This window comes from Amblyomma maculatum, chromosome 6 (assembly GCF_055883805.1).
Source record: "Amblyomma maculatum isolate TAMU_Amacu chromosome 6, ASM5588380v1, whole genome shotgun sequence".
NCBI classification, from domain to species: domain Eukaryota; kingdom Metazoa; phylum Arthropoda; class Arachnida; order Ixodida; family Ixodidae; genus Amblyomma; species Amblyomma maculatum.
In genome coordinates this window covers 79,422,099-79,442,724 of record NC_139349.1, presented here as the reverse complement: position 1 = coordinate 79,442,724, position 20,626 = coordinate 79,422,099, and the positions used below count along the sequence as shown (strand labels likewise).

The window sequence follows — 20,626 nt, the reverse complement described above, 5'->3', positions numbered from 1 at the left end:
GTGTAGGCTTGGCTTCAGGGAACGAGCATAGCGATTTATATTAGAGCGCAGCTCTTTCTCTTTGGCACCCGTTCCTGCGTTTCGTGTCGCCGTTGTCCCTTGTAATCGGCTCCGCAGCCAAGGCAGCGCGCGTTCCTGCCGCCACCGTTCGCCGCTGCATTCACTCAAAAAACCATCAACCAAACCAGAGCACACAGATTGCTTGGCTCAGTGAGTAAGTCCAGCTAATTTCATGGGTTGAAATGAGTGAGTGAGCCCAAACTAGTGAGCGAGACCAGATGAGTGATGAGCTGAAATGAGTGGGCGAGCCCAAATGAGTTGAGTGAAATGAATGAATGAGCCTAGATGAGTCGCAAATCGAAGTGAGCCGTGAGTAGCAACGAGTAGTTCACTCTGGATGAGTCGCTAGTTGGAGTGAGAAAAATGAGCTAGGAGTCCAAATGAGTTTGAGTTCCTGAGTTCGGTGAGCGCGAGCATGTGCGAGCCTGAGCGAGCCCACAGGTTGACCAAAATATTGCGAGTGAACCTGAGTGAGCACTCTTGAATTCGCCGAGGGATGACAACACTGTTCTTTGCAATGGCTAATAATTCCCAAAACAGTATGATGCAGCTTGCAAAACAGATAAACAAAATCAATTTATATTAAGCAGCAGTTATAAAAAAAACCTACCTTGTTAACAATAATGTCGATGCTTGTTTCATTGTCCACCATGAAGATGGGAAAGTTCCAGCGAGTGAAAAACATGTCAGTACCAGGGTTCCTTGGATTCCAGGAAACTTTCTTGCAGCTGGCATACTGACTGCGGTCAGCATAGAGCCCTAAAATGCAATGATCATCAGATTTTCATTCTACATGCAACACAATAATTTTTCTGTCAAACCAACGGTCGTTACCAGACACTCTTGGCAGTGGTTTTACTGCAAACACCTTCTTAGAGTAAAAATCATATGCCATCAGCCACAAATGGAATGTGAACAGCAAAGCACATGGCCAAAGGTCCAGTTCATTTCATCTGCATGTCCTATTTAGAGATAAGCACCCTTATCTTGTTTGCTACACTTTTGCTTTTCTTTGATGCTCCCTTTCTATTTTGCCAGAGTGCAACCAGACGCTGATAACAAGGCGATGATGGAGGCAAAACTGAAGCACTGCATGCCAAGCAGGTGGAAAGTAAGAATGTGGCGCTTGAGTGACAAAGCTAAACAACAACAGAGTAAAATTATTGCAAAGCAGACATGGATGACGACAAGCAGATGGAGTGAGCAAGAGCTCTACTGTTTCACATTCCGCTTGTTACAGGTAGTACCTCTTTTATCCGGCAGCTGTTTACAACACATTATGCCAATATATATTTCAGCATGGCAGCAAACTTCAGTGCTGCTACAGTATTGAAAACGCAGCATATGCTCACCAAAGCCGTCATTTGGGCATGTGCTATCCGGTGAAAATCCTTGTTCTAGAAGGTCTAAGCTGCTGCGAAGTACAATCACACCAGTAACACGGCCGGAGTCTTGAAGCTTTGTCATGTTACCCCTTTAAAAAAAAAGAAAAAAAAAAAACAGGATATCCAATAATACATGAATGACATCTTACGACATTCTTTTTCTCGTTATGAGCTCTAAAGTTAAAAGTGAATCATATTATGCCAAATGCGCGCCGACTCAACTTACATGTTGAAGAAATCCGCGCGAAGAGCAGCGATGTACTTGACGCCGCTGTCATCATCAAGAATAAACTGGACATCATCTTCGCTCGACACAACGTGAATTACTCCAACGTTCCCGCTCCTTTCAGCTGAATAGAACAACAGGGCGAATGAAAGATGATAAAGTGAAAGATTCAGACCAGATGGGTGGGCATTACGACGTCTGATAACAATTATGTTATCAAGTACCATATTAGAAAGGCGGATAGGAAGATAACGAAAGCAAGCAAATTAGTTTACGGGGTTCCACAGAAAGAAAAAAACAACACAAAAACCCTGCTTACACGAACATCCAAATTCGTGAGTTCCGTTAAGTCTTCGGAAACAGTAGAATTCGGCTTGGAGCGGCTGATATATCTTCAGGCTCGTCCTATCCGGCAGAACTTTGTCAAGAAGGGCTGAAATGAGAGCGCATGAGACCAACAGTAAAACTTCTAAATATAGTAACTTTTGCTCGTCTGTTCGTCATACAATGCACACCGTCGAAGACAGCTCATCGCTGAGCCGCCACACTAAATACAAAAAATGTAGTATCGACACAACTGCACAATACACAAAGTCATGCCGCGAACGTAGGCTGCAGTCTTGTTTAGACACCGCTTTACGCAGCAGGGACTCAACGCTCTGTTTACTGATTCTCTAATGAATCAACAGCTCAAAGAACAAGTCAAAAATGTAAAACTCGTACTCACATATAAATAAAACTTGTATTAGAAATATTCTTAGCCGATATGACAGCGCCATACTTTGGCAGCAGCGCCGTCTGGCAATTTCAAGCGGAGGCAGCAAGAAAAAAAAAACGCCTTGCTGTAGCTGTTGTAGCAACAGGATAGCAATAAATTTAAAAACTCAGAGCAATAACTTTCAGAAAACTGTAAAATGCTAAGCAATAAACAAATTGGGGTAGTGTTCTTCATTTTTATTATTATCGTAGTGTTTCGGTTTCATAGAAAAAAAAAAAAACACGAACAGTTTATTTAAAATACATACGTTTGAATTTCTTGTCTTGCGCTACCTTCCACATGTAATGGTGTTCTTTTATTATTATTCAGGAGAGACAACGGGCGCCACGAAACTACAGTGTGCTAGAATAGATTCTAGAAACCATTCTCTGCCCACCAATCGTATGTAATAGTATGTATAGCGGTATGTCCCCCGAAGAGGAGCCATTTTTCTATAGTGTTCTAGTAATTTATCTATTAACAACACAGCGTTAAAGGCACCAATGTGCAAAAAAAAAAAAAAAAAAGCAGTGGTAGTTGGCAGGATAAAGTGACGTCACGAGACCACGTGACATCAAATTGGCTAGTCGCATGATAAAGAGGGTATCGCAGAACAGAAGCGGGATGAAGGAAAGCGACACGATCAAGCTCGTCAAAAGCCTGATAGTCAGCAGAGTCACGTACTCGTTGCCATACCACCGCATGACCAAGAAAGACAAAGAACAGACGGAGGCGCTGCTAAGAATAGCGTACAAGACGGCACTCCACCTACCAAAAAACACATCAAATGAAAAGCTGCTACAAATGGGCCTAAACAACACATTCGAAGAACTAACGGACGCCCAGCTAAGTGCGCAAATAGTCAGGCTCCAACAGACAGTCACCGGCCGCAAGCTCCTAGAGAGATTAGGACACGACGTAGAAGGGATCGTAGATAGAACAGCCACCATTCCAGACGAGGTCCGTCAAACACTGGATGTCAGCCCCCTGCCGAGAAACATGGATCCCAACCTCCACGCCGCTAGAAGGCAGGCCAGGGCAGACTATGTGCAGCGGAACCTAGCCACAATGGAAAATACGGTATACACAGACGCAGCCCTATACCCATGGGACCGCAGGACCAGAAAGTTCAGAGTCGCGGCAGCAGTGGTAGACCACATGGGGGAACCAATCAGCAGTGCGACGTTAAGAAACTGTACGGTAACGGAGGGGGAGGAGGCTGCCGTAGCTCTAGTGGCCGCCGAAGGTTACCGTGGGAACAAATCTCTCATAATCCTAACAGACTCCAAAGCAGCATGCAGGAACTACACACGGGGCAAAATAAGCAAGGAAGCGCTGAGCATCCTCCTCGAAGCAAGGCTTCCAAATAAGACCTTAAGACACAGGATTTTCTGGATACCGGCACACACCGGGATAGAGGGTAACTCGAGGGTAGACAGCCTAGTTCGCGAGATCACGAATTGAGCCGGGCAGTCAGAAGCCCTGGAGGACCCCATAACGGTGGAACCAACGTATACAGAAATACTAAACTGCCACAGAGGGCGGAGATTCAAATACCTACCACCCCACACATCATTAACACAGCACGAGGCAGTCTGCTGGCGGAGACTGCAAGCAGGGACATTCCACAATCTATACATACTACACAAGATGTTCCCTACACAATACAGGAACACATGTCTGTGGTGCGGGGCAACCCCCACACTATACCACATCACATGGGAATGCGAACGAAACAGAGCCTTCCACAAACTAAATAACCCGAGTGCGGAACAATGGGAGGGTCTGCTGACCAGCAGCGAGCTCACGGCCCAAAGGGCACTGGTGCGGCACGCCTGCGAAGCAGCAAGACTCAGCGGTGCCCTGGAATAGGGGCGCCGACCTTGTGAAGAGGCCGAAGATATGAAGACATCGGCCCGCCGCTAAAACCAGAAACTTTTTAGAGCAATAAATGTTTTCTCTCTCTCTCTCTCTAGCTGCTGCAAACGGGGGCAGCTCCTGTGAGATGGGACTGTACGAACAGACAAACCGACCTGGCTGGCTTGAATTCAAGTGGTATCATTGCAGATAGGGGCCATTACCACAAAATGTATCCCAGAATAAGACGAGTTTCATATGGCACTTGGGGTCATGAACAATCAAGCTCCATAATATGTCCATAATCCAAGGTCAAAAAAGGCCATTTTGAGTTTTTTTTATAAGATTCTAAGCTCGTAAAAGCTAGTGTCACTCCATCATGTTCATGATCAGCACTAAGCTTGAATACCTGCACGTATTGTGTCGCTGAAGGCATTTCTTTTCAGGTGCAGCGTACGGCTAGCTGGAGCAGGGTTTCCAGATTCAGTGGTTCAACAGCGTAGGAATGGTGCATAAGCGAATGAGGCTATCATGCGCCAAATTATCTGTTCATTGTATTTATGTATTGCAACTGTTTCGATCTGCAGTTTGTTTAAAATATTTGCTCCTCTTAAAAAGTTAAATGTGCAAGACAAGTTAACAACAGCATTTTCACCTAACACCAATGCCGGATAAAAGGAATATAAAATTTTCTTTCCTTAGTATTGTTTTAATTTTCTACTCTAGTATAACAGATGGTTTACAATGAGGTCATCTCCACATGTATCACATAGGGGTTTGTCTTGTTTTCTCAGTATACGAAGTTATGCGTAAGGTACGTGCATGTGTGTCCTATAAGCAAAGACAACACAAAATCACTTCCTTAAAGTGCTCCTGGTGACTTCCATTCTCCCACCAAAGGCTTTAGTATGTAAAGTTTAGTATATAAAGCACTCTTCCAAGTGGAATGCTACTGATCTCTCAGTTTACAATGCACTAACATCATGCAGCCTTCAGGTTACATTTACTTTCTTAGTTTGGGTAAAGAAAGATTATTCCACAAAGTCAGATGGTGGCGATGAAGGAGAGAGCAGTAAGAAGAAAAAAAACTGGTAATTCCTTATGTACACCGCATGGCATAACTAAGGAATGTCGCCAGAAAGTTTGACGTCAACGTTACTTGCACAGCACCATGAAAAGTGCAATATTTATACGCAATGAACAACAAGGATGGATTAGAACGACATAGAGAAAAAGACAGTCCCTATGTACGTACAATGCGTCACAGGTCACCACATTTGAAATATGCGGCATTGCGTACAAAGTCTCACTTTCGTGTAAAAAAGTGTATACCAGTCAGACAGAACACTGAACATTCGCATCATGAAGCATGAAAACTTCTCTTCAGAAACAATGTGTTCTAGCATCGCAGAACATTGCACTAAATGTGAATGGTAAAACAAGGTGTGCAAAGCGTTAGTCCCATCGTGGTGGTACAGTGGTAAGACACCTGAATACTGTTCCTGAGTACCCGGGTTCCCGACACTTGGCAGCTGCATTTCAATGGAGGTGAAACTGAATGGCATCTGTGTGTTGTGTGATGTCAGTGCATGTTAAAGACTCCAGGTGGTCACAATTACTCCGGAGCCCTCCACTACAGCACCCCTTTCTATCTTTGCTCTTTCACTCCCATCTTCTTCTCTTCCCTTACAGCACGGTCAGGTGTCCACAGAACAAGTAAGACAGATACTGCACCTTTCCTTTCCTGTGAACCAATTATTATTATTATTCAGAAAAGCAAGGGTACTGTGCCAGCACTGTGATCAGTAAACACGAGAAATCATGGAAGCATTCTTTTATTGAAAAGAAAAAAGTTATATGTTCACCGTCGATCACGTTCTGCAACAAGGAGATAGGTTTTTTAGATTATCCATGATTTGGCATTTTCAGATAGCAGTGTGTGTAAGGCTCAGATAGCAGTGTGTGTATGGCTAATTGTTTTCCAGGTTTGTATCTCCTGCTTTTGTCCTGTATGCATTGCGTGCTTTTTTTTTACACATCCGCCGATCCTCTGTATATATATGTGCTTCCCTTCACAATAAAGGTTAGTTGTGAGCTAGCGCTCATTTGTCCACTCGTCTTTGTCCTCATCTGTGTGCACTGAGCATTTCCCAAATAGTATATGCGAGTTGCTTAGTTAACGTGGGAGCAACGCGCAGACCTCTTCAGAGAAAGAACAATTTGCTATTGAGGTTACATCAGCAGTCGGCACATCACATCAAAGGCAAGAAGTTAGCTTGAAGTACATCAACTACATCATTAATTTGCCACTTATACAAGCATAAAAGTATTAAGGTTGCTGTTTTCTTGTTATTGCTATGCAAATTTATTTAGCCATATTTATCGTCATTTACCTTTTTTGCATCATTTGGTTAGCTTGTCCAGTGAGTCGCTGAGAGAAACATAATCTTCATCCATGACAATAGTTTTGTATTTAATTCAGCCATAGGAAAAGAGTTTGATGTTACAATCAATACTGTTGATAATGTCGTTAATGAAGATTAAAAGTAATAGTGCTCTAGCGCAGATCCTTGGGGAACGACCGATGTGATGAACACTGCAGCAGATTTGGCATGCTGACAGAGTATGAAATATCTCCAGTTTATTAAGAAATCTGTAACTCAGTGTGAAATTTCCCCATCCCTGTTGAAACCTCATAGAGCTGCAAATTGTTATTTTGTGACTCACATGATCAAATGCTTTTGAAAGGTACAATTTATATATCAGTTCGGCTGCAGTCATTGATGCTAAGTTTTAGATCATGCTAAATGTCTATAAGCTGTGTGACTGATGACGGTCCTCAGCAGAATCCGTGCTCGTTTCATGATAAAAAGTAGCGAGTATTAAAAAAGCTTGCTAGTGCTAAAGGATGATATTCTCGAGCATTTTACAAGCCGTACTGGACAGATCTGCTCTTATAGAAACATTTTCTAAATGCATTATGTTTGCATGCACATTTATGGAATGCAGAAAGGTTCATGTGGTGGTTCCTGGGAGAATTAGTTTTGTATGAGCAGATATGAACACTCAAGTGAAAGGGTGAGCTATAAAGCATGGAATAGAAAATGCATTGATTTCTAGCTCCAAGCAAATTTCCCCTGCCTGGAATCCTTCAAAATCAAGAAAAACCTTAATACATGATCATTTTTATACCTCATCACCATCTATACACAATTTCTATATCTGGGATTGAACTCATCACCTCATGGTTAATAGCAAAACACCATAACCGCAAAGCTACTGCAGCAGAGATGAATGGCACAAAGAACTGACATTAGAAAAAACTTGCATCATTCTATGAAAAAGTAGAGCACAGTATGTAAATGAATGAACAACAAATGCTGGTTCGCCAGTTCATTGCTGTCAATCCCCGAGTGTCCAGGGATCCATCGGAGCAAGACGGAGCAGGGCTGCAGCGCAACAAGTGCAGCCTCGAGCTTCACGGACAAATGATGTGTTAGACTATTAGATTGAATGGCACGGATAGCAGCCTGGGAGTCAGTGTATATAATATACTAACGCTCCAGTGAGAGAGAATGGAAACTTTGAATGACATGAATGATGGAGAGGACCTCAAGCGAGATAATATCCGGAGGGTGGAGAAAGAGGCCGCTAGTGTGTGTGACAGGGGTAGATAGCCGAGGATGAAAGAGGACCTGGCTTCTGTACCCGCGAGGAGCCGTGAAACTCATAACCAGGCACCGTTCATCCCCTGGCCAAGATCCTTGGAGGGCGGGTAGAGACTGTCTCTTCGCACCACCATCAGCGAATATTACAATGCTGCTCGCTTAGACCGCAAGCTCTACCCCTACCCTCATCCTAATCTCTCCATTCAGGAGGCTCATATCCTTCGGAAGATACAGCTGAATACACTCATAACCCCTGCATGGCTATATCTCTACAAATTCCGTCGTGATCCATCATGCCCCAACTGCCCTTCCCCTTATGCCAACCTTTCCCACTGCCTATTTTCATGTACGGTTGCATTACAATCGGGATTGTTTCCCAACTCCTCCCATACTATCTGGACCTGAGTGGACTGGCTTGGTGCTGAGGGTGGAGAAGAACAGCGCCTGCTCATCCAGCAAGCCATCGATGTATTAGGCGCCTAAGTGCTGCGCCTCGATAAAGTCTTCTACTACTGTTACTACTACATATGCTGTAGTATGCTTTCCAATAAGAACATCCATCAATCCTATTCTGGCTTTTTGGCTTTCAACTCATAAGCTAGTAGTGAACATTTGAGATGGATGAAAACCTTAGTGCCCTTCTTCTGTAAACCACTGCTGCAAACCAGTACCTCACCAAAATTGCCTTTTTTCTACCTCTCTTTGCTTAGTTCTGAAACTTGTACAAAGCAGAGTGCCACTATTTTTTTTTTTTTTGTTACACCATGATGAGCACTTTTGTCCTTCCTTTCTTACCAAGTGAATTTTAACTTGGGTGTAGTAATTGGCCAGAGAATGTATCTTTTTTTTTTTTTTTTTTATGAGTCACAGCAGGCACAAGTCCATTTTAACTGGAGAAATACAGCAGATATGTTTGTCTTGTTGTGAATGCACTCACGCTACTGCTGACGATAGTGACCATGTAGTTTGAGTCTGACTTGTTTTACGTAACATAGTGCACATCAATCAGATTTAAGATATATAAAACCTAATTACATAGCAAATTTGTGCACTACATGCACAATATTCCTTGATGATTTTGTATTAATTAGTGTTTTATTGTGCACCTTCTAACGGTACCAAGCAGAACAAACGCCTTGTGCGCCTTCTACTGGTTAGTTTAGTTAGTTTAGTGGGGTTTAATGACACATAGGCTACTAAGTGGTGCCAAGCAGAGCAAATGCTTTGGATGTTGAGTCGCAGCTAATGACAACCCAGCCAAGTACAACTCTGAAGAATTTTTGATACGTTTGGTTTGGTTTGGTTTGGTTTGGGGGGGGGGGGTTAACGTCCCAAATCAATTCAGGCTATGAGAGACGTCGTAGTGGAGGACTCCGGAAATTTCGACCACCTGGGGTTCTTTAACGTGCACTTACATCGCACAGCACACGGGTGCCTTGCTTTTCGCCTCCATTGAAAAGCTGCCGCCGAGGCCGGGATTCAATCCCGCGTCCTTTTGGGAACAGTAGTCGAGTGGCGTAACCACTGCGCCACCCCGGAGGGGTATATTTTGATACATTCATGCTTACACGCAACAGCAAACATGCATGGTGTTACTAAGTTGTGACACAGTAGGTTGCTTGATAATAGTAGGGAGCTAGTTGATGAGGAGTAAAAAAGGCGCGACACAGTGCTTAGAGGTGGGGCATGAAAAATAGATATTACTATAGTAAGGTTACAATGTGTTATGTTCCTAAAAGAAGGAATTGGTATAAATGCTGTAATGCACTAAAAACTAGTAGTGCGCCTAAAGACAGCGAGATGTTTCAGATACTTTGCTGGGCACACACGAGCCACAGCTGCTTATACACCGTAACGCCAAACCCATCAACTCACCAATCATTGTGTTCTCTACAGTTTGAATTTTTCCACTCAGTTTTAAAGACCAATGAGCTTCTAGTGACCGAACTCGTGAGCTGTTTTGCTGAAAATGCACAAAAGAACACTGTATCAGTTTCCGGCATGCTCTCCTTAGGTACCACATCAAAGTGGCCACAGCTTGAATACAACCACCAGTTTGGTATGCCAGGCATGTCACCTTCATACTGTCCCCTGAGGCAATACAAAACTGCTCAGCCCAATTCTGAATGCACTCCTGCACTACTTGCTTTTATCAACACAAATGAAAATATTTCACCTACGCTTTTTTTACTAAATATTTCATCACAGCTCATATCTACATTCTTATTTACAGTTCAACTGACACCATACATACTGTTCTCCGGAGAACTGCCAAAGGTTGCAAAAACTTATCCACATCACTTCCTAGCACAACAGCCACCTATAATTTTTTACTCTTATTGCGATAACAGCTCATTGTAATAATTGACATATTCTATGCACTGTATTTTTCTCGACAATCCAACAGTTCTCAGACAATTTTTTCTTTGCGCTACTCTTTGTTTGCTTCTGCCCATTTCTTCGACTATATTAACTATTTGTGTTCAAAATTTTGTACCTTTTGTTCATGTTTATACGATTTGTGTTTTGCCTCCATCCTTTTACAACTGCATAGCCTGTGTCACACTTAAGTAGAGTCCTCAAGTAGTGTGCATTAGATGAAAAACTGAAATTATAAAGACATTCATGGATTCCTGGCAAATTACTCATACAGACTTTGCTTCTAGGTCTATGTGCTCTACTTACATGCTTCTACAAACAGCAAGTAGTAGCCACCACTCGTGGAATATGGACAAGGGTGGTGTGGGCTGTACCTTGAGGGTATAATAAAGTGTTAGACATAAGGTAGTTTGCCCCATCCAAGCTAATCAAACATGTCAATGTGATGTCTAAGCTGAGCATAGTGATAACAGAGATGAAAGATCCTTTTAAAGATACCAGTAGATGGTTTCCATTTCCAGTCACTAAAATCACACCAGCCTGTAGAACTTTGAATGGCAAAATGGAAAATTGTGCATTTGTACACAACGTAAAGGCCGGTTCCTGTGCCGAGTGTTGCGATGCATAATAAGCTGCAGCTATATCAGGGTGCCATACAAAAGCTTGGCAAAATCTTACTGCTTGTCTACTACATTTAAGTCTTTTAGGGATAAGTGATAGTGATTAGTCTAAACTGCAATGTCTATAAAAATAAGCTGGCAGGGAAAGGAATATTTGTCGTAAAATACAACACAATGGTTTAATGACCAGAGAAAACACTTTTGTGGTGGGAACTGATGCACCTTATAGCAAAAGATGAAGTTTACTGACAAAATGAGAGAAACTTTGGACGCACAGATGCATTTCAATTCTATACGTTTGGTGTGTTGTGAAGTGCACTGCTGAGGAAAGCCAGATGTCCCTTTGGGCACTTATTCGCATAGTGCCCTTTTTCTCCACACTTGTAGCAGGTAACCTGATCCAACGGCCTGAAGCGTTGCCCGCCTCCGGGATTTGCAACTCCTCCGTCATCGTGATCACGTCGGTGCATGCCGCCATAGTGGTTATGGAACTGCATACGAGTGTGGTGCTGCTCCTCCTTCAACTCTGCTGGCATTTTGTGGCACGATATTGCCTTGTGCCCAGCCTCCCCACAATAGTGACACACAATGTTAGCCTTCTTTGCTTGCTGTGCAGGATCTTGAATAGGCAAGTCGAACTTGGGATGCATAAATTTGCACTCGGGTCCATCGGGACAAAATCCGCAAAGGTAGTTGATGCACATGACGCGTCGCGTGTGCCGATGACGACAGCTCGGACCATGACGGCAAAATCCTCGATCATACCACGGGCAATCTTTAATCTTTGCTTCCGGATCTATGTGCAGAAATGGGCACTCCTTGTTGCTACACGCATTGAAACGCGAGTAAAAGTAGCACTCTGGCATCTTAGTCATGTCGAACTCGTGAAGGAATTCGCACTGGTCGCCTTTTTTGCAAAGGCCTCGAAGCCAGTGTTTACATACCACAGTTCGGTCCCCTTTAACGTGCCGGAAGGGGCATGCAGATGCTTTGCTGCAGTTTCCCTGCACATAAAAACAGCATACGGCAGCGCCGGACTTGTCCATGCCAGGGAACGGCAGCGGCAACGCGCCGAGCTGCTGCTCCAGGGCGATCTCCAGCTCGAAGACAACATTTCCCACTTTGGCTACTATTTCCTCCATCACAACCGTAGAAAACAGCCGCCAAGGCTAACAGTTATAGTAAAAACAAGCAGACTACGACCTTAGTTGCACTTTCTCGGCCACAAACCTTCCGGCGTCTTCCAGACAACAAACACGCAAGCCGCCATTAGTTGCTCGATTATTGGCTCGCCGAATGGCTCTAGGGGAGGTCACGTGCTTAAACATGTGGCGGGAAAATACAAGTCATGCAGTAATCACTGGGGTAGAATTTTGACAAGATTCATGAAAGATCGAGTCTAGAGTCGCATCCAGGTGGTCTCCTGTTTTTTATAGAAGTTTTGAAGCGAAAAGCTGTAGTAAAGTACCCACTTATGATCACATATTATGAATTGTAAAGGTGAACCGCACCCGGAATCTCTAATACAAGTTCCTACTCTCGAGCAATGGGAGATTGGTCAGCTCAGATCTGGAAGTTTAGACCCGGGTCACCGAATGGACTACTCCGCTGTCAGCCGTGGACTGAATGTATGCGCCTAGCACGGATCATCTGCATTTTGCCTTTTCTGACGGAATAAATGTTTGGAATACAATCTGATGCACCTTTTCAGTTGGTCGCTGAGGCTTGTTAACGTAAGAGCGCATCAATACGTCAGGCCAACTACACTAAATGAACTAGTTATTGGGATGTGCACATCCCCATTCGTTTCAGCGGTGTAACAAGGCATCCTCTTTACGACACAGTTCAGGAAAACTGCACCTCCTCAAGGGTTAGGGCCGAAATGGCGCAGGTGCCGTTCCCTTGGCAGCAGACGACGGCTCGCGAGAAGATAGCTTGTGAGTTGTAATAAACGGCGAGGAACCCAGAGTATTCCACTCCCCAACGAGAACGATGCCCGAGTTTGCCAATGAAACTACAAGAAGAATTGGTGCAGGTCAGTCAGATCAGTCAAGGTAGGGAACAACACCGCGGAAACGACAGAACAGAAGAAAGCAGACGACACAGGATATCTCTATCCTATCGTTTCCGCGGTATATTATTCCTTACCATGTCCACCAGCTGGCCCACAATAATTTTTTTTTTTTTTTTTTGCCAGACAAGTCATTTTTCTTAGATATTGTTTCGGAACAGCCGTGACACGAAGGTGCGGATCAGCCATTAAAAAGTGAGTCACATGAATTTCGACAGCTATGAGTGCCGTCGGCAGAGCTGCCAGATCGACAAGCAAGAGCACATGCATATTCACAGTCTCGTAGATAGATATCAGTTGCTTCAGTGAAGATACAGCAGCGGCAAAGGCTCTGGATATCGCCGACCTCTGTGAAGACAGCTCCTTTGGAGTTGTGAAGTTTTGGGGTGCACTCCCTACAGCTCTCCTGGAAGTGAAAGTGCAAGGGTCGCAAAAGTGACAATTTTTTGATCGAGATTTTAGTTTATTTATTATTATTATTATTTTTTTTTTTACAGAATGCTGCAGCCCGAAGGGCAAGACGGGTGGGCAGAAAACAAGATCAGTCAAAATAAACAAATACAGGCGCAAACGGGGTAAGAGGGATGGAAATACGATGAATCACGATGAATGATACCATCCACTCGCACATGACGACAATGGACATGAACCCAGTCAGGGGTAAAAAAATCGTTTGAACAAAGCACTTTTCCAGGCAAAAAAAAAAAAAAAAAGAGGAAAAGCTAGAAAGCGACAGGTGTAGGCCGCTGCGTAAAATAGCTACACATATCTGAGGCAGTCAGAACTACCAAAAACAAAAAGAGGAAGTAAAAAGATGGCGAAAATTTTAAATGTGCCAGCAAAAGAAAGGAGCCGGGAAATAATTTATATAAGAAGAAACGCGCGTTCATATAAACCGGCATCGTCACGGACGTCAAATATGTGAGTTGGCTAACTGTTTCAATACCAATTGTGTGGATAAAGAAGGAATTAAAAAAAAAAATAAAATGAAGCATGGCGTTACGCTGTGGCTGTGAGTGTGCCTATTATAGGCTGCCAGGTCAAACGTGGGCGCAGGTGGTCACTGCCTGAGTTAAAATCAAACTTTTGGTCGAAACGTGAGAGCGAAAGTTTTGCTCGGGTATTTTTTTACTAAGCTTTGAAATTGTTACTGGCCATGAGTTCGAAAGGTGAAACATTCCTTTGATGACTGTAATGAACCGGATAGCCTTTCTTTAGCCATATTGAAAAAAAAAAAAAAAATGCATGTTTTCTTTACATGCGCCGCAAGGTACATAGACATGTTTCAGTTTAGTCCTTATATCAGTATTGAAAGTTGATAAATTGAAAAAATTCAAAGCAAGCTCTATTTTGCTACGCAGAAGCCGTTTTCTAGAAGCCACAGGGCAAATTGTGCTGACATGACTAACGTGAGTGAGATTCCTGTTAAAGGTTATGCCACAGTATAATTATTGATTATTGATCTGCATTAATTTCTCTTGGTTTAATGTATATTCATGTAAACTGGAACGGTTTTTTCTTCACTTAAAAAAAAAGCGCACTTTCGACAGGACGCAGGGAGTAAGACAACACAGAGCGCGACGACACACAGCACGACAACACACATCCATGTGTCCTGTCGAAAGTGCGCTCTTTTTTAGTGATCATGAACCAACTGACTCGGCTACTCTCCTTGAGGCGTTTTCCTGTTTTTGGTTCGTAAAAGAAGTTTTACCTCCATTGATTTTCATTAGCCTTTTGTCCACGAGTCTGCAACTACGTTAATGTTTGATTGAAAAAGGTCTTGATCATTGTCAGTATTGATAAGCTTTAAAAAACCACACTCGCTGGAAAATATTCTAGTGCTTATTACTGTAGAGCCAACGTACGGCTGTTAGTTTATTTTGTATGAAAAATGAGTAAGGGGACGAACCGAAGCGAGGACGCTAATTGGCTAATCCCCGTGGAAGCAAGAGAAGCAACTGTTCGCCGGAACAGATCGTTTCGTAATGAAAGAGGAGCTTATCCAGTTAAGCCACTGTGTATCTTTAGCCTACCCCGTTTTTCTTTTTCTGAAAGGGAAGCAAGCATGCCACGAAAATGCTCGGATGGTATCGCACACGAGGGGCGGGGCGTCCTTCTCTCCGCTACTAGGCACGGCCGGTCTCGAGGGAGAGCGCGTTTCTCTCTTCGAAAGAGCGCGCGCTCTCTCCCTCTAGACCGGCCGTGTACTAGGGTTCTGTGCTCCCCCCCCCCCCCCCCCCCCCCCCCCCCCCCCCCCCCCCCCCCTCCTTCTTTACTGCCCCCGCTATGATTTTCGTAGATCTTTCTCCCTTCACATTTTCTTCAGCTGACAGCTGCAGTGGTAGCCACTGCCAGGAGTTCCTCGCCAGCAGTCGGTCACGGATCCTCATCGGCTGCAGTGACGCAAAAAAAAAAAAAAAAAAAAAAAAAGAAACCGTTATCGATTACATGCCACAGCATCGGGAACACGACGACGCAGCAGAAGTTTGGGCAAAGTGACCTGGGCGATTAGGTGGCTTAAATTTTGCACTGCCAATTGTGATACCTGATCTCCAGGCGCTCACGGTAAGCAATATTTCCTTTTTGCGCCGAGTGGTTCAGAGGTTTTCTTGTGGTAGCCAGGTTGTGTGTGTACTGGACAAACATGATATCCGGGCTTGTCCGTGCTTTTCTGAAAATGTGGTGTTCAATGGTATGTGCGTAAACACGTCGAATAGGCGCCAAAATACACTGCGTTGGAAACGTGGTCTCTGCGTGGGAAGTCTTACGTGCTCTGAATTTTGTTCTCGGGTGTATTCGACAGGCCATACCCGCACTTGCTGCTTCGTTTTGCTTCACGTTTTCTGCCGTACGAAAATTTTGCTGACGAACTCTGGCTTGATTATTCAACACGGTTCTGCAAGTTCGGGCATTCTGCAAGGGTGTTTTCTTGAGATACCTCAATGTTTTGTGTAACAGATGAACGCGAGCTTACCATGCAAATCGCCGGAACCGATTACTCCTCATGGTGTCAATATGAGAGAGATTTGGCAGATACGAGACCTACTAGCGTAGACATATTATGCCAGTTTAACCGGACGCCTACTCAGGCGCAGAGGCCACACCTTCCAACTGCTTGCCGCAGTGCTACTGTGCGTGCGTAACTTTTCGGAATACGGTCACCAGGCAAAGGACGTTTCACAGGACTACTTGTCGAGGCTTCCTTGCATATTTTCAGCAGCAATTCGCCAATAGTCGGGAGGACTTATTTTCCAAGCAGTACTGGAGTGCAATCTCGCCAAGCCTGCGCAAAGACGAGCCAGTAACCTGTGGACATACTCTGGCACCCCCATTCCCAGGTTAACCGATGATAACACGAAGCTGGTGAACCTAGCTGTGTCTTCTCGCTTGATGCTAAGGAAGGCGCGAACAATACAGCTTGTATAAATGAAATCGATAGGATACAGGTCAAATCGATAATTCGAGAGAAAGAGCGAGTTTTGAATGGGAAACGCATGATTGGTCTTTTACTCTCTTTCTCTACGTTTTGTCCTTTCCCTCTAAAAAAAGACCCGATTATACTTTTGTCGGGTTCGTGTAAGTGTACTGAATGCGTGCATTTTCGAGGGCCTAAAATGCTTCCAAGTAATATAACGATTATGAATCAGTTCGTCGCGTCGATGAAGCGAGGGACGTTGTTTCCTGAATAAGCACATGCTGTGAAATCATTCCCCCCTTTTCGCCTGGCATCCCGGATCCCGGAAAGAAAATGGCTGCCGAGGATGTATCGCGCATGTGCGGTAGCGTTACTGGAAAGCTGCTTAGGGAATTTCTTGTATGCTAAAGTTGTTTTGTAGTAGGCTGCATTAGGATGTGGTAGGAGCCCCAAGGAAGACGCTAACTCGCCTATCCACACCCTTCGTCCTTTCAGTATGCCCAGCTAGTACACTGACGAGTGGTCCGGCATGCTGTGCGCCCCCATCCACTCCCCCTCTTTATTTCCGAGGTGGGAAGGTTCCTGCTTCTTTTAATTTCAACAAAGACTGCGATTGCCGCCTGGTAACGAGACTTTGTGACTGGAAAATAAACCTTGCAGAGAAGCTGACGTGGGAGGGTTAGAAGCATTTGTGGAAACGTGTCACCTTCACCAGTCTTGAATTCAGAGCCACATAAAGCTCTCTGCAAGCTTGTCCACGTGTTCAGCAGTTGTCTGCAGGCGCATTTTGTAGGCTATGCCGGCAACTTCTACAACCCGCACTTAATCAGTATCCGCTGATTGCTTGTCCTCAGCGTAAAGTGTACTCGTACTGATTAGGTTTCACAGAATACGATAATCACCCCCAAAATGGAGCACGATTGATGAGACGGGTAAAAAAGACTGCTTGGCTTTCGGTAGGCAGCATCCATCCCGTTCGCCTTTCAGCCTCTATCCACTTCCAGACAGTAGATTTATGATGGGTCTACTTGCAAACGACCAGTATCGGCGTGTGGCTTCAACTTTTCTTTCTTTTGTGTGTGTGTATGTGTGGGAGGGGGGGGGGGACGTTTTTTAGAGAAGCCTGTTGCTAAACATATAAGTGTTTCCAATGTCTACTCAATTTCCTGCAATAGAACAAAAAGTTGGGCTAGTCGGATGCAATTTATTGTGGAAATAATCAGCGCTTATACGCTAGGACTAAGGTCAATGGACATACGAGCGCTGCGTGCACGTTAGTCCCTGCTGCATGCACTGATTATTTCCAAGATCAATTTCCTGCGCCTATGAGCCGCCCCAAGTAGCGCAGCAGCATTGGACTAATACCGGCTTACCATCGGGAAAAAAAATGTCTCAAATGACGTAACGTTTTTGGAATTCAACCCAAATTCTACAATATACTATAGCCAGACTAAAAACAGATGTGGGACTCATATCTAGTCATTGAAAAATCCGGCATGCCTACGATACTGGTCTTCCAGTTTCAAACCGATAGTTATATATACAGTTAAAACTCGATTTAAAGTTAAGGGGAGCCGCGTATTATTTCGTTAAATCGGGGAGGACATTCTTCGGCCATTTAATCCGATAAAATCGATTATTATGCGGTGTACCGGTGTCAAGAAAGTACCACGGCATCATAATTGCGAAGCGCAAGCTAGATAAAAATGAAATTGCGTTTTGAAGAGACGCAACAGCGCAACTTATATGAAGAAACAGGGAATTTGCATCGTTACTTCTTCCGAAATGTAATAGCAGTGATTGTCCACTACGCTAGGTTGCTATATTGCAATTTCAGCCTACGTAGAAGACCGACATTGATAGCTAGCGTGTGGGAAAGGAAGCAACGAAAATTGTATGTCGGCAAGAATGGTGCCAAGGGACTGCAAACCTCTTTCCTAGCAAAGCGGCTGATCTTCGCTTGCTTGTAGTTTGTAAGAAAGAACTGCACGCTTTTTTTGTGTGTTCCTCCGGCAGACTGTCGCGACAGATCAAGGGTATCCAAAACTTGATCCGGTGTCAGCAGCGGTGCCACATGCCTACACCGGGCCAGGCTTTTTACCGTTTGCAAGATCCCCCGAATTCAGATAAATAAATCTCCTGTATTGCTCCGCACAGTTTGGCAAACGCGGGACGAAGTTTCTCCACGATGTTACCTTTGGCTCACAGTCAAAAGATTTTCGGGTGTTTTAAACAAGATAGACCACAAATATAATTCTTGAGCTTCATTTTTCGACAAAAAGTTGGTCAAATCGGGACAGATAGTAAAATTGGTTTCATTATTTCGAGTTTCTCAAAGCATTGGACCATATGGGCGTCTGACGGGGGATCAGAACATCTTCATTGAATCGAGACTTTCGTTAAATCGGATTTCACTAAAAGGAGTTTTGACTGTATTCCTGTTGATTGACAGTTGTATACTGGCAACCCAACCGTATTTGTCAGCTTCGTAATATTTGAAATTCGATGTTTCACTGGCTTCTAAATATTTTCATGCTCTCAAATTCATTGAAACTGCAATATTTGTAAGCCAAGCCTACTTACTGGCATGAATAATGTTAGTATCGGGATTTATTTACTGGTTTCATGTTTTCCTACCCATCCGTTGGTTGGAGGCATTCAAATGCATACAGCTGTTTGTGCAACTCATTGGAAAATGTACTGAAGACAAGTAAACCGGATATGTATATAGTGAATGAGATTTCTTTATTTGGTAATAAAAGAGCGCGCATATATGGCCCAGAGGTGTGAGTAAGATCCGGTGCGGAAGTTGTGACCGTTGCCAGGCTCATTGGAAGGCCCAGTGGCTATGCAGGGGAGCAGCATCTGTATTTAGGTGGCTGGTGAGTGTGGGGTTTCCGAAAGATGACACCGCTATTGTCGCAGAACAGAACAGGGCAAGGTGCTAAATGGTTGGCAGTTCCAGATGCCGCGTGAGAAAGCAACTCAACCAGATGTCTCCTTCAGCGTCTCCTGCGGTCGATTGCTCCAGGAATCCATGTGATGATGAACACTTGTATTTCAGCGATGTCGATGTCGTCCTTGTGATAGATGGCATCTTCAGAAATAAGAAAAAAATATATAAGGTCTCTTAGATGTCTTTTAAGAAGAGAATGACGGAAGCCTGCCCTTCCTCTATCATTTGCCTCTTATTGGCGTTCATTGCAGAGCTACATATAATTTTAATTTGTTTGCAGGAAAGGAAAGGCGCAGTATCTATCACACTTTCTCCGGCAAGTAGGTTTGGATGGTGCACTATCGCTCCTGTCGTGTGGCCGCAATTTCGCACGAGGTAGGATCTAGACGCGTGCTTTCGAAATTCTCAATTCTACTCAACCCTTGACCAGATCAGTTGAACTCCTATGGGTACCTGCTCACGCGGGGAAGCCCTGAGAATAAGCTGCCCACAACACAACTCGAGCGCACGTCAACCGAGCAGGGTCAGCTACAGACCTAGGCAGTGCACGCGAACGCCTGGTTACATATAACGAAATTACTCTCCACTACACGGAGCAACGACTCCAGTATCCGCCCAGTTGAGTTTCCCCTTCAGGTGGCCAGGTGAGGAAACACTTGATGATATCGATGTTGGTAATAAATTTAAGATTCAAATTCGCAACAATCACGTTACTTAATGGCACGACAGAAAGATTAGCTATTTGTTTACATATAAATAAAACAAGAAGACACAAGCAAGGAGAAAACTATTTACATGACTGACCCGTTGGTCGGACGAAATCAGCCCTGGCTTAACCCAGAGCGCTTACTTTTAAGCCATCGGTCTCCGCCCTTGGCGGGGACAGCAACCAATAAGCAATCAGGTAACTTTTCTCACCAATCAAAAACTGGGGAAAGGATATTAACTAAACAAACACTTGGGAAAGGAGAGGTCCCAACCAAACATAGGAACGGCACTGACATCACTGCATTCCGAACCTCTGCCTTCCCTTGTTTTCCTTCGCACACGCGCATGCGGGACCAACGTATCCCGCGTGAACAACACCTGTGGCTCAATGACCCATTGCGCCTCATCGCGCGCTGGTCGGCCACCACACACCTGCTACGCCACAAAGGCAGTACGCACATGAGCAGAGGGAAAGACGCGCACGTAGCAATACGAGAATGCATACAAAAGAAAACTTCCAC

General features: G+C 44.3%; 2 protein-coding genes across 2 annotated transcripts in view; both read right to left on the bottom strand.

The window, feature by feature from the left end:
* Positions 1 to 2,477, bottom strand: part of Nct (Nicastrin) — a 39,654-nt gene extending 37,177 nt beyond the window's left edge. The window contains exons 1-5 of the mRNA XM_084607000.1: positions 2,399 to 2,477; positions 1,991 to 2,104; positions 1,672 to 1,795; positions 1,413 to 1,534; positions 671 to 819 (exon numbers count right to left, since the gene is read on the bottom strand). Of these exons, the coding sequence (XP_084463126.1) occupies positions 671 to 819; positions 1,413 to 1,534; positions 1,672 to 1,795; positions 1,991 to 2,104; positions 2,399 to 2,450 (561 nt within the window). The 5' untranslated portion in view covers positions 2,451 to 2,477. The remainder of the gene's footprint in view (positions 1 to 670; positions 820 to 1,412; positions 1,535 to 1,671; positions 1,796 to 1,990; positions 2,105 to 2,398) is intronic.
* A 6,912-nt stretch (positions 2,478 to 9,389) lies between these two features.
* On the bottom strand, positions 9,390 to 12,230 carry Clp (Cleavage and polyadenylation specificity factor subunit 4). The gene has a single exon (XM_084606999.1). The coding sequence runs from the start codon at positions 12,092 to 12,094 to the stop codon at positions 11,243 to 11,245; it is 852 nt and encodes a 283-aa protein (XP_084463125.1). The 5' UTR covers positions 12,095 to 12,230; the 3' UTR covers positions 9,390 to 11,242.
* Positions 12,231 to 20,626: the final 8,396 nt, after the last annotated feature.